Source organism: Amyelois transitella, chromosome 14 (genome assembly GCF_032362555.1).
Source record: "Amyelois transitella isolate CPQ chromosome 14, ilAmyTran1.1, whole genome shotgun sequence".
NCBI lineage: Eukaryota > Metazoa > Arthropoda > Insecta > Lepidoptera > Pyralidae > Amyelois > Amyelois transitella.
The window spans coordinates 9,693,325-9,718,516 of NC_083517.1; the positions used below are offsets into that span (position 1 = coordinate 9,693,325).

Consider the following 25,192-nt stretch of genomic DNA (forward strand, 5'->3'; position numbering starts at 1 on the left):
AACAATTGACATTGACATTACATGCAAATATTATGCCAATGTCATTTTTTGTCAATACCAATTTGGCATATTGAAATTGGACTGTTTGGGACTATTCTGGTGTTTTGGTTTTCGCAATATTTAATGTATTTCTTTTTTATCTTTTGAATTGTGTGTGAATCTTGTTGTACATATTTATAATTAAAATTGAATGCAACTTCTCTACAATTTTTAGTAACCTGTCTATGCTGATTTTAATGCCCTACAAGCATAATAATTTGAGTAAAACCTGAAGTGACCCTACAATTACATACCTACCGCGACGGTAAGGAGAAGGGAGTCACAAACAGGTGAAAGAATAAAATTCTTGGATTAAAAATGGACTTTAAAGACCGATGTCGAACATGTTTGGCCACAAATAAAGATATGCGTCCCATACGTACTGCCATTACGATTGCCGGCGACGAAGTGAGTCTGGTTGATATACTGGACACTTTCTATCAATACAAGGTAGGTGTCCTTTTAGTCATTGTTACTAGCTGAATTCTGAAGGCTTTAGACCTTAATTGGCTAAACTATGATATTATTCAGTAAATTACACACAGTTTGCATGTTCCAATATTGTGCAGTAAATGATTTAATGTAGTAGCAAAAACAAAAAATTTTGACTTCTATTTCAGATATCACCAGATGACGAGTTTTACCCTCAGAATCTATGCATTAATTGTGTACACCAGTTGACTATCACCTATTCATTCAAGAAACTTATTGAAGCAAATGCCAAAACTTTAGCTAACAGTGCAACAACACTAGAGTCTAATGAAGATTACGACTACAGTTATGAACCTGAAGAACAATTCCAAAGAAAGAGATCTCCAAAAAGAAAAAATGTTGCTCAAACAAAACTGGAGAATGATGTAAAATTCTTATTTTGTGTTGAATGCAAAGCTGAGTTTCATTCAATCAAAAGTCTAAAAGAACATTGTACTGCCATGCATCCGGTGCAATCAACCATTGGGAGACATTGCGAATACTGTCACGAGAAGTTTGATGATTTCCGTTCTTTAGTATTACACAGGAAACTGCATTTACGGCCATACCTCTGCGAACACTGCTGGGAAGGATTCTACACTGTAACTGAATCAAATGCGCATTCCTGCACTCCGCACATAGAGAAGAAAGAGAGGAGTTGCAAACGTGTGTTGCAGCAATGCGACCAGTGTGGAAAATCTTATCCACCGGGATATATTAAAATACATATGTTGACGCACAGTAATGATCGTGGTTACAGTTGTAAATTTTGTCCGAAGAAGTTCAAAGTACCCGGTGGTCTACACTCACACATACTATGGAACCACAAAAGGACTAGGAATCACAAATGTGAAGTATGCAACGCTACATTCATTTCGTCAAGCTCTCGGAGCTCGCATATACGAAAGAATCATTTGAAAGAAAAGAAATACAGCTGTGGTAATTGTGAGAAGAGGTTCTTCTCCAAATCAGAGCTTCAGAGACATCAGTTAACTCACACAGGCGTGAAGAACTTCCACTGCCACCTGTGTGATAAGTCGTATCAGACTCGTTACGGTTTGAACGTTCATTTGAAGTCTCACACGCAGTTATCTATGAATACCATTAATACAGCAGACCCATTCAAATATGATAGTTTATAATAATTTATTAACTACTGTAATTAAGCAAATCCAAAAATAACAGTCAGTTTGCTGCAAAAACTAATGGAAAAATAATGATCTCAATTTAGATTAATATTTTGTAAATTGTATTTATAATATGAAAATCTTATAGATAATTAATATATGGATTAAGTAAATACATAGGTATCTATTTATCTTTTTGCATATAAAATGTAAGTACAACAGGTGGACTAATGCCATGACATTCTCCAGTGCAGTGTTAGCCAAATCACATCTGTTAACATAAATATTATTAAAATTCAGGACATAGTAAATGCTTTTGACAATTTCTTTGCAAAAATCCCTGAGGAGCTAACTTCTGACGTTGCTCTTGTCCATTGTGCTGTCCATAGTCCAGTGGCAGTAAACTTAAGTTTTAAGTTATTTATTCCAGGTCGACGTCAACTAATGTTGTTAAACCAAAAGTTATTACAATATTAAGTGATGTTTGAAATGTCCCATAATATATATTTATTTAATTTGAATTAGTTTCTGGACGAATAAAATAATAGTTAAGGGTTTCGGAAGAAGGGTGGTGTGGATTTTGCCTAACGATGAGACAAGAAGAGTGAATGAGTGAAGATTTCATTTCATTCATTTGGGTAGGCGTAAAAAAACATAAAATAAAAAATACCAGGTACTAAAATAGTTTAATAGTGTGAAATAAGGTACACAATTTATAGGCACAACAATAATTAAAGAAAGTAACAAATTGACGAATAAAAATCGTGGCCCAAACTTCAGTATTTTGAGGCAAGATGTTGAACCATCTCACAATCTACAAAAATACAATTATCTACTCAAGTGAAAAATAATCATAATTGACATTTTAAAAGTAACATAATACTTGTACATGTTTATATTCTAAAATATATGTGTAGAGTAGCGTCAATTACTTAATAAAAATTATATACATTTAAAATTACTTCTGTCCATTCTGCTGAAAAGTGCAGTAATATATCACTAAAATCGGCACTTTAGAAGCACCAAAGTTAAAATGTGCAAATTAATTAACAATAAAAAAATTTTTACTTATTCAATGTGGGTGTTAAAGTATACAAATAAATGGCAACACTGGCAGCAACGTGCTTTCAATGAATTCTGATTGTATATATGTAGTTACAGACAGACAAATTTTATTTAGACATACATGAGACTTTAAGAGGCACATTATGCCAACCCCAATTCGCTGACGAGGTAAGCAGGGAGAATTGGACCTTCTGTGCTGCCATATAAAGAAAAGTAGTGTAATTTAAAAAAAAATGCGAGTGTAACATAAGAGTTGCAATTAAAAACTACCGCTAAATTTATATTTGCTTTATGATAATACATCAAAATTTGTATCTAGCTTCTAATTCGACAAAATATGTATAAACATGTTGATCTGTTGTTTTTTTTTTTTTTCAATAATTTGATATACTATTCATTGCCAAGAAATTGTTTTGTTGACACCAATTTTCAGCTCCAATTTAATTGACACATATTTTACCTGTTAGAATATGACTATTTTTTTATTTATCTCTTACAAACAAAACAAATCCTATAAAATTGCAACCAAAATAAAATTTACAAAAAAAAATTTGTAAGCCTCATGATCCATAACCAATATATTTGAAAATTCAAACAATGTTTAAACTATTAACGAAACAGAAAACGTCCATAGACCTCATCGATGCACAGAGCGGGCCGGATCTCATAAAGAAATAAAATAGATTTACGTTTTATAACAAGACAATAAATTTATTTTATTAATTTATCGTTCATTTATGTACAAAAATACAAAAGCTATCACATGACGAGTCTAAGAATCTTCGATCGCTACGCAAGCAGCGCCCACACTGTTTTTTGTACTATTGTTATTTTTATGCCGTCATATTCGAGTGTATCCTGCAATTGGAAAGAACAAATTAGATTTTAGGAAAAAAAATATATAAAAAAGTCCAATAAAAGGAAAGCAAGAAATGAATAGTTATAATAATAAAAGATATTATATAAAAGAAAAAAAAATTGTTAGAAGGATAGGAAGAAAAAAGAAAAATACATACAACTTGGGATTTTTAACGAAAAAGTATTTTTAATTATTTGTAAAAAACATTACAAACGTTAGTTACAATCATGCTTTTAAATTAAATCTTCTTTAAAGCACACAAACAACAAATTCATTACGATTATTACTAGAGATCGGATAATCGGACGCATATTTACCTAAACTAATACATATTTTTGCTAAGAAAGTATGGAGGCGGCTTCTTGCTTTCGGGATTCGAATTATTTTGAATCCCGGAAATTTTATTAAACAAGAAATTGAAACTTTTCGTATATTAGGTATGATAAACATAAGTGATGGATGATCATATTTATTAAAAAATTACCTACCTACCGGGATTCCAGAATTATACCGCGTGATTTTTTAGTCAGTACAAAAACTTTCTGAGGTTATTCAGACCATAATTAGAACATTAAGTGTATCAATGCCGAATCCCGGATTTTTGAGGTACAGAAGTACGTTCCATACTAACTCAACACCCCAACTTTAGGTAAATATGTATCCGAATATCCAATCTCTGATTATTACCTACCTACAACTACGGCTAAAAAAAATAAACACGACGGTACTTATTTCTAATGCTAAATACTAATTAAAAAAAAAGACTTGTCCCGACTACAACTAACAAAATCAACTCTACGAGTTTCTGAACATACATACATGTATGTTTCTGAAACAAATTATAAATTGAAGGTAAAAACGAATCGCCTATATTTAGGTACGTAGGGGGGTTAAAAAACAAACACCTCAATTTAAAAAAATGCAGGCATGGTAAACTTTTCACAAGGGCATTTGTAAATGATCTCAAACTTTTCGCCTGTTGCACCCTCTAATGTTATGCTTCGGGGCCCAGACTTCGCGATCCGATCTTGTAACTTGTGAATAAGTTTTTAAGACTAAAAAATGAAAAATATTACAAAATATCATAAATAATTGCTTTATGTCGTTTCTCTTTTTAGGCCATAATATATGATAGAATTGAGATTTAAATAGTGAGAGGTTGATAGCCCATTACCTGAAAAAGAAATCTCAAGTATAAAAGATTATCCTTTAGTCGCCTTTTACGGCATCCATGGGAAAGAGATGGGAGTGGTCCTATTTTTTTTTTTCTTTTGCTGCCGGGAACCACATGCATTATATTAGATACGCATGCAACAATAAAAAATAAACTAGATACTAGAACTACCCACAAAAACAACAATTCAAAATAATCACCGTGCTCAGGAATTCATATCTAATCCTATCTGATACATAACTTCCTCCATGTCCTGCCGTTGGTCCGCGCCCCGCGCCGGCCGCCCGCCGCCGTGCGCCGGCGCAGTGCCGCCCTCAGTGCCGCCGTCAGCGCCGCCCTCAGTGCCGCCCGCGCTGTCGGAGAGCGCGGACGTGCCCGCGGTGGGCAGACCCAGTATGACTCGGATTTGGTCGGTGAGGTGCGACGCAGACACTATTTGGTGGAATATGCCCTCGGCCGAGCTCAGTATTTTGTTGACGTCTAAGCACATTGATAGGTCGTTTACGTGCTGAAAATATAAACAGGAGCAATTCAATAATTATATCCCTGTAATCTTGTTGGATCTTGGAAAAAATACTATTCAAATTATATCGATCACATTGTATGAAAATTTGTTTCAAATATATTTCGACATATTTCGTTTTCTAGGTTAGCTAAGTACATTTACATACATATAATCACGTTTATATCCCTTACGGGGACGACAGAGCCAACGGGAAAAGACTGAAAGGCCACGTTTAGCTGTACGGCTTCATGATGGAATTGAGATTCAAATAGTGACTGAATGCCAGCTGTTTGTCTACAAAAGTCGACTAAGTTTATAAGCCTATCCCTTAGCCGCCTTTCAAAACATCCATGGGAAAGAATCTCGAAGAAGATCGAAATACGACCTAGTTAGTTCAATAAGCTAGTTAAATATTCAAAATAATATTTTGTTCTTATTAATAGTTACACTGATTTTGTGACAGCCTGTAAAAGAGTATGCATTACAAAAAATTACATTAAACTATAAATTAAATAGAAAAAAAAATCTGTTGTCTATATTATAATTCAGGAAAGCCCAGACTATTATGTAATAGTTTCAAAAATCTCGTTAGGTCTCATTAACTTTCTACTCTATCCTAAGTATATGTTATATTATGTATTTATATGTATTTATATGTATTTATGTGTATTATATATAAATATATATTCTGTATATATTTTATTATGTTCAAACATTTATTTATCTTGCTCTGCGCCAACGCCGATCTCCTGTTTGGTTTCCTTCCACCCAAAGGTTGACTGGAAGAGCTTGCTTTAGCGATAAGTCCGCCTTTGTACCATCTATATCTGCTTTGTGTTGTTTTGTATGTTTTCTCTTATGGTGCAATAAAGAGTTTTATCTATCTATCTATCTATAATTTACCTTTAAAATTTCAGTGAATCCATAGTCTCCCCTAATAAGAACATCTTTCTCCGCGTCGAGAATGGCAACACAGATCAGAAGATGGAAGTTGGCACACGGCAACCCCGTCCATAGTACTTCCCATACCCTACAAACAAAAATAAACCACCGATCAAAAAAATATAAATAATTCCAAAAAAAAATCTTTTAATTAATTAAAATTCCCTGGTTGTACGAATAAAACTATAATTACATATAACTAAATAAATTGGAAATAAAATGTACCGAAATACAAGTGAAGAGAGTTTGACAGCTTGTGGTATAGACAAGCAAAAATAATAATCACTACATAGTATAAAACAAAGTCGCTATTTTAGTCTGTTTGTCTGTATGCTTAAATCTTTAAAATTACGCAACGGATTTTGAGGCGGTTTTTTGTAACAGGTAGAATGATTCAAGAGGAAGGTTTTTATGTATAATAACATTTATAATTTTGCACCCGTGCGAAGCCGGGGCGGGTCGCTAGTGCATACATAATACATACATATAGTCACGTCTATATCCCTTTTCGCGGCAAACCCTCGCATTTATATCAGTAAGCGATCCCACCTCATGATGTCTCTATGAGAGAACTCCCGCTTGAACCAGACGAGCAGCCACCGGAAACAGAAGTACATGTTCCCAGAGTCCTTCGCCGCCAGATGCTGCGCCAGTTCCGGGCTGGCGAACGTCAGCAGCTGTTGCAGCTGGAGCAGCTGGTGCTTCATGCCGGCCTGGTCCATGTCGAAGTTGGAGACCTGGAAGAGAAATAAATAAATATATACAGGACAAATTACACAGATTGAGTTAGCCTCGAAGTAAGTTCGAGACTTGTGTTACGAGATACTAACTCAAAGATACTTTATTTTATAATAAATACTTATATAGATAAACATCCAAGACCCAGGACAATCAGAGAAAGTTCTTTTCTCATCATGCCCTGGCCGGGATTCGAACCCGGGACCTCCGGTGACACAGACAAGCGTACTACCGCTGCGCCACAGAAGCCGTCAGAAATTATGATTACATACATACAAAAAATCACGCCTCTTTCCCGGAGGGGTAGGCAGACTACCTCTTTCCACTTGCCACGATCTCTGCATACTTCCTTCGCTTCATCCACATTCATAACTCTCTTCATGCAAGCTCGGCGGTTTCGGGTACTTGGGAAATTATGATTAGTGGCTTTTTTTTAGAGCATGTCACTTAAGTATAGAACCATTCCATATATTCCCCATGGATGTCTCGAAAGGCGACTAAGGGTTGAGTTTTAACCGCGGGATTCCTCTTATAGGCGAAGAGCTAGCATTTTGTCGCTATTTGAATCTCAATTCCGTCATAAAGCTACAGACTGTCTACCCCGCAAGGGATAAAGATGTGTATGTACGTATGGTTTTTTAATGGCGCCGTAACCATGGATATGTGAGATAGATGGATATAAAATGGTTCGCGAGCCACAATTGAGACTCACGAGTCTTAACTTGGCAAAGTATGGCGTAGTGTCGCGACGCGACTTCTATCATTTGTAATTCACTTTTGTCTTTGAATGCAACATTAGTAACAGTACTTGAACTGAATAAAATGTGTTTCTTCTAGAACTCCTAAAAAACTTTTCATTTCGTCCAAACACGATTGATTTATTTAAACTTTATGTACATAAAATGTACAACAGGTGGACTTAGTATCACATCAGAAAAAACTCAAATAAGAACAAAAAATGGTCTTGTAATCTTTTGCGCTCTTCTTCTTCTTCTCTTTGACTAAATCAACCATTAAAATCTCTCTCATCATAGCGTATCTCTGATCGCGTTTTCAGCTTTTGACTTCAAAAGCTCAATCTAAAAAAAACCTGTCACATTATGCATCAGTAAAATTGTACAGTCTCAATCCAAAACAATACTCACTATCTTATCCATGAAGCCTACGAAGCACCAAAAACTATCCACCTCATTGTCCAAAAGCAGTAACAACGGCGCAAGAATATCGCTCATGCCTTGTACGTAGCCCAAATCGAAATTATACATCACATACGTCATCAAAATATCTTGTAAAACTGTCAAATTTGGATTATTATCACCAGCATAATACGGATGTGTCCTATCTGTTCTATTAACGTCTTTTTCCACTAAACTCTTCCTGTCTCTGTATTCGGCAAATCTAGACTCTTGCCCATCGGTCATTGACCTCCATTGGAGTTTCATACAGAAGTATTCTTCGGTTTTTTTCTTGTGTAAAGCTCTGATCTCTTGGTGTGTCATACCCCACGGGTGGTAGTCGAGTAGGTATTTCCATACTTGGTGCCTTATTGAGTGTGCTACACCCTGAAATTTTAATTTTAGTTTATCTCCAGTATAGTAGTATAGAAACATAGTCTGTGCCAGCTGCTTCTCATCCCATGCAGATTGTAAAAGTCAATCGAGGTGAAGACTAAAAATCTTTGGATTCTTTTTTTAGGCGAAAGGCAACCTAGCACTATTAGAATCGCAATTTTATCATTAAGCTATACGTAGCTTAACGTGGCCTTTCAGTCTTCAAATATTGGTTATTGGGATAAAAACGTGACTATACGTATGTTCCAACAGACAATAGCTTAAATTAGATAGATTGAAATGAGCTTTAAAACTGTTCAATATAAAGACTTACCCCCCTAAATATGAGTTGCTTGACTCCCTCCACCTCCATAATACGACCTTCCGGATCCTGCAGCCCTTCCCACTTCTCAGTCGACAGCGGAGTGCCTCTGAAAATAAATTTGGAATTCGATTTATTGAGTTTCTAAAATCCAATATGAACTAGTGTTTCCTGCATAAGGTTGCGGAAGTCAGATGGTGTCGCTTCGTATAAAAATCGGGCTCACCCAATCCAGAATCATTGTCGTTGAGGCGCGTACAGTGCTCCTCATCTGAAAGGTGAGGATGTAACCGGGACTAATGCCAGGAGAAAAAAGACCTTCACCAATTGTCCACTAATGCTCATTATTCCGCGACCTAAGAGTGATTTCAGAAGCCCTTCTCACCTGGGTGTGAGTGGTCTCGGTGGCAACGTAGGCTTGACAGTGATGACCTCGTAGTCGTCGCTTCGAGTGGTGCTGGTGGCCTCCTCCAGCGCGCTCATGCTCTTTGAGAGCAGATCCGCCACGTCTTCCGATACGTCGCGCTTGTCGTTCGGCTCATTGCCGTAGTATACTGTTAGACAAATATTTTGGTGTTTAAACTAAGGAACCAGTAGAAGTGGAAAAGGAGAAGTAGTAAAGCGACCCCAAGCCTAGAAGCTTAATGGCAGAGTGTGCAATTGGGAACAGTCCAAGATAAGAGACACTATGAGATCTTTCTGATGATTTTAGGATCAAGATTTTCATCAAAATGGCGAAGCGTCAGAAAGTAACTGATACCAGAAAAGAAGGTCAGGTTTGAACTTAATACTTCGAACACAATTTTGAACCAGCTTCATAAAAATTAGGCTAGTTGATTTTTAATTTTGTTGTTACAATTTTAAACTTACCTATTATTCTGCGGCATATTCGTACTTACTTTTTTTCATAATACCTACCGTAATGCAATTTAAACATGATGATTGGGAACGAACGGATTTGCGCTAAGAATTGTTATCTAAGAACGAAAGCACAGTAATGCTATTCTATCCACACTTATTTGATGCTATATTTTATACAATAATCGAGGCATAATACTGACATTCTACCACTATGCATATCAATTGAAGCCAAAATAATTCATTAACAGACTGGGCCAGCCTATCCATGTGGAAAATTCCACAAAAATTCTTGCGGTGGTTTTGCATGTTGACTAAAAAAACTAACAACTTTATGAATGATAAGCGTAAAATGAAGAAGGTATACTCGTATATCGTTACCCGTGCCAGAATCTGGAGTAAGGTCAGCTAGTAAAATAACAAAAGAATAATTTACACAAACGCATAATAACCTAAGTATAAATGTTATTTTTAATAGAACTTGTAACATCATAACTTATAGCAACCAGCGGAGCTAGGGTGGCACACGCGACGGCGTTTTTATCGCCTGATAAACTATTAAAACAGCGTTACGCGTGCCATGCTAGCCCCGCCGAATTGAATTTATATAAATAAATATATGTCAAGACTTAATCTTGCCACTTGTCCACAAACCCTACATCTTTCGCTTCTTCCACATCCATAAACGTTTATTTATTTAGTTTGACCCCAAATAAAGTTTTCTGTCAGACCCAATGGTTGACTTTAACGCTTCTAGCATTAAGTCCGCCAATTGTGCTATATATTTGTATTTTGTACAATAAAGTTTAAATAAATAAATAAACTCTCCTCATGCAACCTCATCAGTTTAAGTACACTTCACCTGACTTCAGAGTATCTTTCAATACTGACCGATATCGGTGAGTTTGGAGAATGCTTCCATGGTGGTCTCGTAGGGTCTCTGCTTGAAGTTGGACACGAGGCTCCACACCACATCTGTTGTGTTCTCCGTGAAGATGTCAAGCTCGGCGAACGATTTGTTCAGAACCTGGGGGCAAAGAAAGTACACACATGCATATAATCACGTCTTTATCCTTTATATAATAATACTTCGCTTTTTTGTTGATGACGTTTAGTTTGTTGCTTTTTGTTGGTGTTTAATTCGTTCTTATTATGGGTGGCGTTTAATTAGTTGCGTTTGAAAAAAAGCGACGAAATTACACTTACACCTACGAAGGTGTAAGTGTAATTTCGTCGGTTTTTTCTTGATGGCGTTAAATTCATCGCTTTTTGTAGATGGCGCTAAATTAACGTGGGCTAAGCTGTGGGTAAAAGCTTGTTTAACAATAAGGTTTAAAATGACTAAAATGGGTCCATTAGATTTCACAAATCTTCAGTAAGTCATTTATTCTTAAACCAAACTGTCCACGAATAGGTTGAACACCCAAGGTGACGCAACCATTATTGCCGTCAAAAATAAGTTTTAATAACTTTAAACCCCACCTGCGACTCATCATTAGGCTCAACGACCACGAAAATGTTCCTGTCGTGCCTTGTCTTGACTGTCTTCACTTGACCCTTCAGGTTAGCCACAAATATCTCCGCGTTACCGTGCTGGAAGAAGAAAGTGGTCTGCCAGATGCCAGGCTTAGTGGAAAACTGCATCTGTTGGTTGCTACGGGTCACGCGGAATGTTTTTAGCTCCTGAAATTTAATTAAAATATTAATTTCAGGTCATGTCAGAAGCAATGCAGTGACAGTGGACCCTCATCAAGCTGCAATGCAAGAAAATCTTCGAACTCGTCAAATCAAAATTTAAAGCGGGCGTGCTGAACTGCCGTAGCGCTGTAGTGTGACGACTTTAAAGAGTTTCTTGTATTACAACATTTAGTACATGGTAAGTACGAGCCGACGCCGTTTTTATTGGGCAAAATACTCCCGTTTTCTGTCATAGTTAAAAGCGAAACGGCAATAGTTTCGCGCGCTATAAAAACAGCGTCGCACATCCCATCCATACGGGGGCTGCTTTCAAACTGCTATGCTTCTGACCTTTTCGGTGTGTCTGGGTCTTTAGTCACTTGACTTAATTTGGTCATCAAGTTAAACATGTCATATAACAACAACTTAAGACAACCGTGTGTTTCCCGGTCCCAGTCTAGAATAGGACCACTTCATTTCTTTCACATGGATGTCGTAAAAGGCACCTAAGGTAAAGGCTTCTTAGCCTTTGAACTTTGACTTGAAATTGAACTTTTAGTCTATGTGCTAGCAACCTGTCACAATTTGAATCTCAATTCCATCATAAAGCCATACAGCTAAACATGGCCTTTCAGTCTTAGTGAAACTGTTGGCTCTGTCTACCACTTGAAGAATAAAAAACGTGATTAATATGTACGTATGTCGGACTAACCTGAAGAGGAATTCTTATAATGCGAGCGCGAGCCGTGGCATAGTCCGAAGTCATGTTGCCACTCAAAGTGCGTTGGCGGCGACCTGTAGCACACACTATCAATAGTCATTTAGGTCTTAGTAAACTAAACTTATGGTCCGAACCATGATAAGCCAGTTAGTAGAGAAAAAACTGTGAAAATCTATCGAAATTAGATAAAACACTCATTTAATGCAAGTTTCAGATCCCGCAAAGAATTCAGACTTGACTAAATGTATGCATGTCTAGGCTTTTCTAATTTTTGCCAAATATCTCACACTCTTTCTTAAAAGTGGAATAAGAAAGAGAAAGGACATAAAAAAATCTGTCTCTTGCTATACAAGCAAATTTGAAGGAGATTAAAAGAAAAAAACAGTAATTCTATGTAATTTGCTCTTTCTTATATTTTTTGTTTAAGTTTGTTTTCCAAATAATTTAAATACTTAGAGTGAACTACTTAGAAATAAGCGACATAATAGCTTTTGTATTGTTTCTGCATTCACAGACATAAAAAAATTCTATAGAAGGTAGTTGTTAAATTAAATGCAAATAATATTGATTGTAATAAATGTTAGAAAAGAACTTAAAGTCAAATAAAAATAATTAAGATTCCATCCTACTATTGACAAAATTTTAAATTGTACAGTTAATTCCAGTTTTCAGTTAGTAAATAACTTTGTTTCAGTATTATTACTATTTATTAGTAACTATGTTACTGGTTCAATAATAATAAATTCACCAATGTACAGAATTTATCATTATCAGTTTTTGTTTTTCTGTAATCTTACAAAGTGATAAAATTAAGCTTTTTTTATCAAAACAACCACACTATGAGAACACGTTTGAACATGTTCAAATTATGATATAGACTTACCTATCGTATTGACCACTGCCCATTCCTGGTCTTGCGTATCTGACTCGATTGTGATCAAGTCATTAGGCCGCCACTCTATGCATTTTGTGCCGTTGGGGTTCACTACGATGCAGAGCATCCCGATTGAGTTGAGGTCGGTGACCGGCCTGCCAATGCAGGCTTTGAGCAGCACTCCATCTTGTGTGAATAGGTCCTGCCAATTTTGATCAAATAATTTAGAGTGCCGTGTGGTTCCCAGCACCAATAGAAAAGAGAATAGGACCACTCCATCCCTTTCCCATGGATGGTTTCATTTCAAGATTTCTGGCTTTACCCCACAAAGGATATAGACTTTTATTATATAATAATATTAAATAATATGATTATATAATAAAAATATAAATATGTACATACATTAAAAAAAATCACACCTTTTTTGTAGGCAGAGACTACATCTTTTCCATTAATCAGTCACAAACTTGGATGAAGTGAGTTATGTATGTGGATGAGTGAAAGAAGTATATAACTGAAATATAGTCACTGTCCACCCCTCAAGGATAGAGAAATGATTGTGTGTAATAAGATATAAAGCTTTTGATCTAGACCAGTCATACAATTGTAAATAAATATGATAAATCAGCCTTTTTAGGTCACATCTCAATACAATTACTGTTTTGTGTAATTTATAGTCACATCAATTTGATTACTTAAAAACACCATAAGCTGGTGCATTAACATTGATCATATAACTAACCGCAACAAAAAACATGAAGGTAAGCGACAAAAAATTGTTTATCATAAATTACTACAAATCAAAGTAGGTTTTAGGTTTTTTTCTATTAAGTCACAATTGAAATATCTCCAACTTTGCAGGAAAACCAAATTTACGACTAACCTTCAGTTAAATTCGTTGAAGTAAATGCAAAAGACACGTAATAATGTAGGTGAAACTAATAAACAACAAAGACATTATTATAGTAAGACGTACTTTACACTGGTCAGGGATATCCTCCACAGAGCTCTCAGACATGGCGCACGATCACTGCAACGGATCAAGCAATTAATAAAAAAGAAATGTAACACGATGATAATTTATTCTTTAAAGTTTACACCATTATTTCAAGAGAATTTTGTCAACAAATAATGATTCAAACAACCAGACAATGTGAAGAATTCTGATTAGAAGAGTTTAGAATGTTGCCAGTAAAAAAAATATTTACCATTTAATCTGGAAAATTAACAATCCAATAATTTTAAATTTTAAACTAACAACCAATCAAACCGAGAGTAGGTCTACCCTCACCACATTTATATCAGTCGTGCCAATGACGTGGACTGACCAATGTCGCGATGGCGTGTTTGATCTAATAAATATTGTCTTCGTAATTCCTATTTCATGTTGATAAAAATTTATGGCCCGTGCATAAAACGGCGAAGTGCAGCGTCACACCCTGTGCCACTAACCGACGATTAGAGACTAGCGTCGCGTCGGTGGCACTGCATTTAATTACCTACGTTTAATCCAATCTGTCCGAATAGGTCAGACCGAGGTTAGACAAAATCGTCGGCGCGTTGTCCTAATTTTTATACTCCGTGACAAGTGCCCAAGCACAATCTGTCCAGATATAAAACTTAATCTTGTTTTGAATGTTTTCCCCTAAATTAAGGAATACAAATATATGAAATAGGCAACATGTTCTTATTGAAATGTCAAAATAGAACGTCAAGTCAACATTTGACATTTATTTTTTTTATGCATGAGAATTAGGTCTATTCTATCTGTGTACAAAATTTCATCAAAATCGGTTGAGGTTTTTGAGTTTATGCAACAGGGCACTGTGGGACACGCAAGGATCATGAAGAGTTGGCTAAACACTATTAAACAGCTCACGAGGACTAGCTATATAAATACGTTACATAAGGTACCAACATAGTTCTTCATTCGATTTATTTATTATATACTAACGAACGTACTTTTATACATAAAATCACGCCTTTCTCCCGGGTAGGCAGAGACTACTTACTTACGAACTTATAACGTGCGAAAACGAAAACTTACTTGTTTTCGTTTTCGCAACTCACTTTAGGAGATTGGGATCCAAGTGGGATCCAAATAATAGAATATTATATTCCATGAGATTCTAAGATTCAATTTTTTCAAGCAGGTCCTTGTTATTTGACCTCTACTATAGTAATGTACGCATCTATTCAATACTTGCTGATGAACGATAGACATGTAAATGCTTTAGGAACGTAGTACCATATCTACGCTTTCGATTCGAACAACTTGAACCTCACGACCGCCGACAATAAAGATCTGGCTTTGTTTGTTGCGCATAAATATCTACTAAACAAGATAATTTTCGTGCCTGTATCTCAGTGAATTGCCATGCGCGGGCGCTAGCAGTAGCTTACACACAATTATTAAAGTTGAGTCTACGAAAACCGTTCAAATGTTCGCAGTGTTTTTATCCTACATTGAAGTTAAAATAATTGTACCTCTGGCTTACGTGCTTCAGTTGGCCCTGGTCATCATAACCTCGTTCCTGATTGGCAGTCAGGATTATCCCCAACAAGCGACAGTTGAAAGTAAGTTTGTGTAAGGTTGATGTTATAGATCCTATCGTCCCGTCCCGAAAGAAAAAAAAATAAACTTATAAATGAGCGCGCGTAGGTTTGTACAAGTGTTTCATGTTTAATTTTGCTTGACTAATTTTATCAAATTTAAGAACGATTAATTACAACTATACTTACTTATCCTGTAGAACCGTTGCTCCGATGATATTGATTGAAAGTTCGCGCGATTTTTTATACATCTCCTCTCCATAGACATAAAAAACTACATCAAATTTTGGTGCAGTCTCTAAGTGTCAGTCACTAAGTGGCTATTATGGAGACAGAAGAATAGATCAATATTCTTTAAATATTGTCTCTATTGTATCATATATCGTCTCTATATTATCATGTTGTAAAAAAGGTCAATTAGCAACAAAAATCATATCTTTCGGGAAATCCCCGTTTACAACATATTTTTAGATTAGTGACGCAAGGGCGCTATCTTTAAATTCAAACGAATTCATCAGATATAAATTATTGTATTATTTATAGAGTAGGTAAATTCCAAATCAGTCGATTAGTTACGGACGTCTAGGGCAATGTTAACTAATACCTAGTATATGAATATTTTTTTTCTGTTTCCAATTATTTTATGTCATTCACATAAAATACTTACGTCAACATTGGTTTAGAAGTTTAGCCGTGAAAGCGTAACAAACTTTCGCATTCATAATTTAAATCGATTTATCGATATTGCAATAACTTTAGACTATTTTAACGGCGGCGTTTTTACGTTAATAAAACCATTCTTATTTCTCAGGCTTTAGGTATATCTAATAATTAGCATTTGAGTGTAAAGGTCATTATAATTGTCGATTGTAGTCGTGAATCGTTGGATAAATAAATAATTTAATAAGATTTGCCATGTTTATTTAAGTTGGATAGCTACCTATGTGATACCTACCGCACTTACATCATAGCTATACAATTCAGCTTTTACTGGTCCCGGGCCCTAATCTTATACTGTAGGCAACCATCTTTATATACGCCATAGCAACGGTTGCCATGGTACCTATTGTTAGTTAGAAAATTATCTCAGAGATTGTTTTTATTGTAAAATATTTTTCATTTTATTTTCATAATATAGTAATAACTAACTTTGCGACTATACTTCCTACAATTACATACATAATAGCAGACTGACTTGACTAAGGAGTACCATGATCAAGCTGGCGTTCGTCTAAGCCTTCTCACTCGAAACGTTCCTTTTCACACTCCCCTTGTACATTTCAAGTCGTATGAACGAAATATGATACTGTGGTGAGGCTATGATGACGAGGTGACGGATCCATGCACAAACTGTAAAGGAGACCATCCTTGGATGATTCTTTGACGCGTGACAATCACAACACAACTATGTCGGAAAACCTTATATTCAATCCTTGTTTTGCACTTTATTAATAAATGCCGTGTGGTTCCCAGCACCAATACAAAAAGAATAGGACCACTCCATCTCTTTCCCATGGATGTCGTAAAAGGCGACTAAGGGATAGGCTTACAAACTTGGGATCCTTTTTTAGGCGATTGGCTAGCAACCTGTCACTATTTGAATTTCAATTCTATCATTAAGCCAAATAGCTGAACGTGGCCATTGTCTTTTCAAGACTGTTGGCTCTGTCTACCCCGCAAGGGATATAGAATTGACCATATGTATGTATGTATGTATTAATAAAACTTACATAAATACATACGTATAGGTAGTTACGTCTATATCCCTTGCGGGGTAGCGGAGCCAACAGTCTCTCAAAGAATGAAAGGCCAAGTTAAGCTGTAGGTATGTCTAAATGATGGATTGAGATTCCAATAGTGACAGGTTGCTTGCCCATCGCCTTAAAGAAGAATCCCAAGTATCTCTTAGGCGCCTATTACGACATCGAGGGGAGAAGTGATGGATGGATCATTCCTTTTTTTATTGGTGCCGGACACGGGATGGTCTTCGTGTAGGAAGCCTAACTTTCTTTATACAAAATCGTGATCATACTATTGTCATATTTGCTTCGTCTACCTCGTGAGTGATGAGGACGTGAATATATACATATGTAGGTACATACATATACTTACGTCTATATCCCTTGCGGGACAGAGCCAACAATCTCTAGAAGAATGGAAGGTCACGTTCGGCTGTACTGCTTGTGATGGAATTGAGATTCAAATAGTGACAGGTTGTTAGCCCATCGCCTAAAAGAATGCCAAGTTCATAAACCTTTCCCTTTATTGACTTTTACAATTTGCACGGAAAGAGAAGCAGTTAGCAGACACTATGTTTTTTTCTCGGCTACAAGACCAGCAAGAAAGATTTTAAACCATATGTATCTTTTGTATATAGATGGAGCTAGTTTCGACTTCATCGTGGTGGGGGCTGGTTCGGCGGGGTGCGTGCTTGCCAACCGTCTCACTGAAGTCAATTGGACAGTCCTTCTCATCGAAGCTGGGGATAATCCGCCACCAATTTCTGACGTAAGTCCGAGTACGAGTCATGATTAACTTGTCTAGAATTTTTGAGATAACATAAACATTTTTTTCAAACAACCTCTTGTATGATCAAGAAACAAAAGTAGGCTCTCTCCTGAAGGTCTGACCTGTCTGATGACATAATAACTTTTTCATAAGAAAAGTATCTATAGAGGAAAAATAAAAGAAAAATTAAGACCTTATCTAACCGATAGAAACAAAATTAATAACAGGATGTATGGCACTTAATGGATAAGCGGTAGCTCTTGAAACCTAGAGAAAGAAGACGTGGCAAGAACGTCAACAGTCACTAATAACGTGTTAACTCTTTTCAGAGTCCGGGTTGGTCTGTCCTAACTAGTGCTGCTTACCCAGACTGGAATTATCACACCGTGAACGACGGATTCGCGAGCCAAGCTAGAAAGACCAAATCTATCTTTATGTCCAGGGGCAAAATGTTAGGAGGATCCAGCACTTCCAATTTCATGTTTTATGTTAGAGGTAACAGAAAAGATTACGATGACTGGGCACAAATGGGTAACGCCGGATGGGATTGGTATAATGTCACTCATTACTTCAAAAAAAGTGAAAGGTTTGAAGATAAAACAGTCTTAGAAGCTTCACCGTCTATGCATAATAATAACGGATATTTAGGTATTACAAGATACGAAGAAAATGATAATATAAAAGAAATGTTAAATATTTTCAAAGAGAATGGGCGTAATATACTGATCGATACTAATGGGAAAGAACAAATTGGTTATTCTTTAGCTCAATATACGATTGGCGACAACACTCGCCAAAGTACTGCTGTAGCGTTCCTTAAACCTGTAAAAGATCGACCAAATTTGTTCATTTTGAAAGAGACTTTGGCAAGGAGAGTCGTTTTTAAGAAAGATCGGGCTGTAGGTGTAAAAGTTAGTTTACCAAATGGTAGAACTATGATCGTTAAAGCTAATAAAGAAGTAATATTATCAGCTGGAGCTATAAATAGTCCTCAGATATTGATGTTATCGGGAATAGGACCTAAAGAGCATTTAAAAGAAATGCACATCGAGGTAATAAAAGATTTACCAGTTGGACAAAACCTACAAGATCATATTGTTGTTCCTATAGCTATACCAGGTAAAAGAGACATTTATTCTATAATTGACAATGTTAAAATGTTTGGGATTATAGACAAGTTTCCTTTAGATGCAATTCTTGGATTTACAGCTTTAGACAAATCTCAGAAATATCCAGACTATCAAACTACTGCCACATACCTTCCGATGGGTAATTCCGTGAGTACATTATACTGTAACCAGCTCCTGAACTTAGAAGACCAAGTGTGTGTAAACCTAGCAAATTTGAACAAACGTGGTGTAGTCATATACGCTCTGCTGACTTATCTACACCCAAAATCGCGAGGGGAAATCAAACTGCGAAGCAATAATCCTCAAGATGAACCGTTGATTTATATGAAATACTTTTCAAATGAAGATGACATTGAAGGATTCTCGAAATGTGTTGAAGATTATATAACTGTGATAAATACTAGTTATTTTAAGAGTGTCGCGTCTGATGTACCTGATATAGAAATAGCTCAGTGTAAAGATTATAGTTTTGGTAGTCACGATTATTGGCGTTGCTACGTAGTTAACGTGGCTGGAACGCAGTATCATCCCGTTGGGACATGTCATATGGGACCCGATGGTGTAGTGGATGAGACACTGAAGGTTCGTGGAGTGAAAGGTCTCAGAGTCGTAGATGCTAGTGTGATGCCAAAAATCATTAGTGGAAATATAAATGCACCTGTTATAATGATAGCCGAAAAAGCGTCGGATATGATTAAGAAAGAACATAAAATGAAAGGTTACGTTAAATAAAATTTTTACGAAAATGGTTGAGTTAGAAGAGAATGATGCTGTCAAAAACAAGTTTTATAAAGGCATGATTCATCATCATAAATATACCTATGTTAGAAACTTAAAACATTTTTTTTTACTACTTACGACATGTCACATGTAATTGAGTGTAAGATGAAACGGTTAAGATTAAATTATATTTTATACCACAATAACACTTAACACTTATTAATCTGTGCGATTTGTTAAAATATACAACTTTCTTTTCCCTTAATTTCTCATAATATCTACTGCACATCAGGCAAAAAAAAAAAACAAATTGGCCATTTAAAAATATTTAACATTTATTGATTGTTAACACTTAAGGGAACATCTTTATACCTACTCGACCTTTACTTTGAAGTTGCAACAGCTTGTCATTTTTAAAGTCCACAAATACATTTTCATAGAAAATCTTGTTCATAATGTTTTATAAGTTCACGTGACTGTAAATGACAACAATCAGTAGATTTGATTTCACAATCTAGATGTTTATATCAACCCAGTCTTGTGCATGATGAGCTTTTATTAAGAGGACCGTCACTGTACACGTTATCTAGGGCTTCATTCCCAAATAAATCAGTCCTAGCGATTAGCAACTCTTTTTACATCACTCTAGCTCCCCACACGGTACAAAAATCAGTAAAAAATCAAATAGACAAGTGATTTTTATTAGCTGAAAAGGTGTCTTTAACAACACTGTTCAGATGTTTTTGAAGTTGAATTAACTAAAATATTTATCTATAAACAGCTACTAAATGTGTAGCTATCTTGAAATCGATCTTTGATCTTCCCTGCGCCCCTCTCCACAGCCCGGGAGCCCTATACAAGCGCGTGCGCCCCGGACCTTCGCCTTTGGTCTACTTCAGCGCTCACCAATTTAAATAGCTCGCTATCCTTTGACGGCTGGACTGCTGGATCTCGTGTCTATAGCTTAATCCGCACCCTCTTCAATATTTTCAAACTAGAACCGATAGAAGTTGTGGTTATTCTATGGATCTTTTATCTCTTTTGCCTGAAACGTCACAACAGAATAAGAATAAACCATGCAACTTCAGAGCAAAAGCTATACACCGAATCGTAGATATAGTTTGTAGCAAGGCGAGGGAATCGTACATCTACAAGTCAATATAATAAAGTCTTTATAACAGTGTGATCTCTGAGACAGCGCGATGGTAAAACATGTCAGTGCGAAAGAGATAAGACTTAAAAAACGAATTTGTTAATAGTTCAGGAACTTAAACTAGTATTGAAAGCTATACGATGGGTTTAATTATGTTAAAAAAGTATGAAAAAAAATTATGACTTTCTTCTTACAGAGATTAAGCTATCTTTTACAATGAATAATTATCCTTTTGTTTTAAGAGGGGCGTTTAATTGACATATTCCCTGATGGTAAAGTCTGAGAGTAACATTAAAAGTGGATATTAAGACGTGTTATAATTATATAGCGTTGACCTAATCGCACGAATAAATTAATTTAAATAGTGTTCAGATTTTGTGATTTTTTATGTATTACCTGTGATATATGTATGTAATATATCATTTAAAAGCCCCGCTCTGCGCCGTGTCTATATATTTTCTAAGTTATTATATTCTGAACATGTATACTTTACCGAATTCAGAATTAACTAGATTGCATCTGAATACAAATACAATAGAAACTGCCAACTTAGGTATAATTATATGTATTTTTTAGAAAAAAATCCAATTGAACTGTTTTCCTAAGTACCCGAAGGAAATAAAATTAAAAAAATCATTACTTTTTACTTACATCAATACAACGTATTATACAACAGACATTATTTTTACATATGAAAATGGTTATATTCGTAGCAAAATAATTATGCAATACTACTGTAGGTAAGGAATTCTTAAAAACAAGAAGAATGCTGGGACTATAGAAGTATCTGCCTAAACATTCGGGAAAGAGACATTTTAAATAATATTAAATAGTCACTATAAAAGTTAAAAAAAAGCAGAAAATATTTGCTACGAAAATACCATTTTAGAAAAATAAATGACAAAGAAACGATCGTTTTGAAGAATGCACGCGGTTAATTAGTTCTTGATAAAAATCCGATATTTTTTAATAGTAGGTAATCATGAACTTTTGCACATGTACAGTCGAGGGCGGATAAATCTGAACATATAAACCAATGCTATATGGACATGGAGTATATCTGTACCCGACTGTACATTCCACACTGATTCTATACATGCATCTTTGTCTCTCGTATAACATTCGACTGTGCAAGAAAAAGACAAGTCATCGTTCTAAATTCCGCCTCAAATTCTCCCCAACGATTACTCCCGCCACTAAGCTCCTTTAGACATACAACAAGCGTGTATAGACTTTATATACAATTATACATACATACCCGTAACTCTCTATATACAAATAGATACGCTTATATATTAACGCACAGACCGAGGTCTTATATACCTACAAGAATATTGCCTGACAAAAAAAATTAAAGACTGAGCAATAATCATATAAGGACAAGGATAATAACTATAAATAAATAAAGGCGTTAGGCAAGGATGTGTTGCGTCACCGTGGCTGTTCAACCTATTTATGGATAGTTGTTTGACAGATTTGAAAGAGTCTGAAAGTGGATTAAGGATGAATGAGTTGGTGAATGGAGCTTTGCATGCCTTTATGAGCAGTCAGAAACTATCCAAAAGGGCTCGACTGGCTGTGCACAGGGGCGTGTTGGTCCCTCATGGTCATTAATGTATGGGAGTGAAAGTTGGGTATGGCAAAAGAAGCATGAAAGCAGAATAAATGCAGTGGAAATGAGAGCGTTAAGGAGTATGATGGGTCTGAAATTGAGTGACAGGATAAGGAACAACGTGATAAGGGAATGTTGTGATGTGAAAGAAGATGTAGTTACAGGAATAGAAAAGGGTATGTTAAGATGGTTCGGTCATGTGGAGAGGATGAATGAGAGCAGAGCTTACAGGTTGAGTAAGCAGATATACAAGGAGAGTGTGGAGGGAAAGCTCGGAGTGGGAAGACCTAGACGAACGTATCTTGATCAAATTAAGGACGTCCTGGTAAAGGGTCAGGTCAAAAGTACCCGAAACCGCCGAGCTTGTATGAAGAGAGTTATGAATGTGGATGAAGCGAAGGAAGTATGCAGAGATCGTGGCAAGTGGAAAGAGGTAGTCTCTGTCTACCCCTCCGGGAAAGAGGCGTGATTTTATGTATGTATGTATGTAATAAATAAATATTATTATATACGGAACAAATTACACAGATTGAGTTAGCCTCGAAGTAAGTTCGAGACTTGTGTTACGAGAAACTAAAACTCAACGATACTGTCTTATAATAAATACTTATATAGATAAACATCCGAAACCCAGGCCAATCAGAAAAAGTTCTTTTCTCATAATGCCCTGACCGGGATTCGAACCCGGGACCTCCGGTGTCACAGACAAGCGTACTAGCGCTGCGCCACAGAGGCCTTCATAAATGAAAAATTGCATATACTCCCGAATACATTAAAGTATTTTTTTTTAATTTTTCCTAACAAATAAAATCATTCACTTCAGTATATTTACAATTTAACAATAAGCTGAACGCGTGCATACAAAAACAAACAATGCATTGAAGCGATAAAGATCTTAGAAACACATGTATGGGGTCGAGTCGATGATCTTAAAAATAGCTCCATGTAAAGGCCGCAAGGTCAAAACAATATACATAGTTACATACATATATAAAATCTCGCTTAGATTACGATAAATTAGTTTTTTACTCATGCCATTTGAAACTGTTTTGAAAAGCACCGAGCACCGCTCGGTCGCCCGGGTACTTTTAATGGCGGAACACAAATTTTTGCTAAATACGACATTTGAAAGCATTTATAAACTTATTAAATTGTATAGTTTGTTTATAATTATAGTAATACAGTGGACCCAAAACTTAAGTTTTAATTTGACCTCGGTCTGTTAACAGTCAGATAAACATTTAGTTAGTCAGTTAACAAAACAGGTTAAAGACGTGTTTAAAGACGAAATGCCGTCAAAATATAATTAGTCAGTCTTAGAACAAGATGAAGTTCCTTTCATATGAAGTGCTAATTAAATAAAAAAATCATATTATTGCACTAAGGACTAATAATCCGTATATATAATAAAAAAAAGTAACTAACGTGGTACCCCGTACCAATAGGAAAAAGAACAGGGCCACTCCATCTCTTTCCCGTGGATGTCGTAAAAGGCGACTAAGGGATAGGCTAATAAACTTAGGATTCTTTCTTTAGGCGACAGACTAGCAACCTATTACTATTTAAATCTCAATTCTATCATTAAGCCAAGCAGCTATTAAGTCAAACATTCTGATATATGTTACGAATAACATAGCTGAACGTGGCCTATTAGTCTTTTTAGGACTGTCGGCTCTGTCTACCCCGCATGGGATATAGACGTGATAATATGTATGTATGTAACCAACCGATGTCTGTTCTTGAAAGATATCGACATGGGAGATCTATATACGGCCAACAGAAGCCAAAATTGTAATTTCATACTTTATCTTTATCTGTCTATGTTTTTTACTCGCATCACGCGAAAACTATTGATACGATATGAATGCGGTTTTTACCGATGTGTTAGGCTTGGATAACTTAAAAATTGGTATACATAAAGATGGCACAGATTCAAATCTGACACGGCCATGGGCCAATTGCCCAAAAAAATTGATGACCAATGCTCTCACGGTAAGGAAACCTGCACATTTAATGTGGAACTGGATGTGTACCTAACTGTAAACATCTTCCCTATGAAAGTATGCAGGGATCGTGGCAGCTGGAAGGAGGTGGTCTCTGCCTACCCCTCCGGGAAAGAGGCGTGATATTCTGTATGTATGTATTTGCCCTATGAGTGAGGTTCCCCTGCAAAGGTTGCGGATGTCAGACAAGGAGTCGCTTCGTGTAATTACCTGACCCTGCCAATTCAGGATTCTGGTCAAAGCCGCACCCTGGACTCGTCTACTCTCCAGATAAGTGAGAATGTAATCGGTACTTACACGGTAAGAACTAGTTACACAATGTATGTAAGAAAATACATACAAAGTACATTCTCGGTAAGAAAATATTACATAAATACAAATAATCACGTCTATATCCCTTGCGGGGTAGACAGAGCGACCAATTTTGAAAAGACTGTAAGGCCACGTTCAGCTGTTTGACTTTATATGAAACTAGCGGCCCGCCCCGGCTTCGCACGGGTGGACATATTTTTGTGTTTTATATTTTGAAATAAACAAAGAGTAAAAACAAATTTATGCCTATGTCACTTTTGAAGGTCTATTCTATATCTG

The 25,192-nt window shown here is 36.1% G+C and overlaps 4 protein-coding genes across 6 annotated transcripts in view; 2 read left to right on the forward strand and 2 right to left on the reverse strand.

Moving 5' to 3' along the window:
* LOC106132326 (STE20-related kinase adapter protein alpha) overlaps window positions 1-25,192 on the reverse strand; it is a 204,459-nt gene that overhangs the window by 52,707 nt on the left and 126,560 nt on the right. The gene's annotated exons all lie outside the window — the stretch shown is intronic.
* LOC106132331 (zinc finger protein 39) lies at window positions 88-2,683 on the forward strand. The gene is made up of 2 exons (XM_013331698.2): window positions 88-489; window positions 660-2,683. Exons 1-2 carry the CDS (start codon window positions 358-360, stop codon window positions 1,650-1,652), a joined length of 1,125 nt encoding a protein of 374 aa, XP_013187152.2. The 5' UTR covers window positions 88-357; the 3' UTR covers window positions 1,653-2,683.
* Window positions 2,305-15,772, reverse strand: LOC106132446 (TBC1 domain family member 15). Of its 3 annotated transcripts, XM_060947714.1 has the most exons (13): window positions 15,665-15,772; window positions 13,899-13,952; window positions 12,932-13,124; window positions 12,040-12,122; window positions 11,133-11,333; window positions 10,542-10,677; window positions 9,178-9,346; window positions 8,805-8,901; window positions 8,066-8,482; window positions 6,732-6,919; window positions 6,144-6,270; window positions 4,977-5,243; window positions 2,305-3,560 (listed from the first exon to the last, which is right to left on the reverse strand). In XM_060947714.1, the coding sequence occupies exons 2-13, from the start codon at window positions 13,938-13,940 to the stop codon at window positions 3,492-3,494; spliced, it is 1,989 nt and encodes a 662-aa protein (XP_060803697.1). In that variant the 5' UTR covers window positions 13,941-13,952; window positions 15,665-15,772; the 3' UTR covers window positions 2,305-3,491. The 3 variants fall into 3 exon arrangements, with proteins under 3 accessions (XP_060803697.1, XP_060803696.1, XP_013187321.2); XM_060947713.1 differs by lacking the exon at window positions 15,665-15,772 and having other exon boundaries at window positions 13,899-14,111; XM_013331867.2 differs by lacking the exon at window positions 15,665-15,772 and having other exon boundaries at window positions 4,936-5,243; window positions 13,899-14,110.
* Window positions 15,264-19,847, forward strand: LOC106132417 (ecdysone oxidase). The gene is made up of 3 exons (XM_060947715.1): window positions 15,264-15,499; window positions 17,853-17,983; window positions 18,313-19,847. Exons 1-3 carry the CDS (start codon window positions 15,364-15,366, stop codon window positions 19,843-19,845), a joined length of 1,800 nt encoding a protein of 599 aa, XP_060803698.1. The 5' UTR covers window positions 15,264-15,363; the 3' UTR covers window positions 19,846-19,847.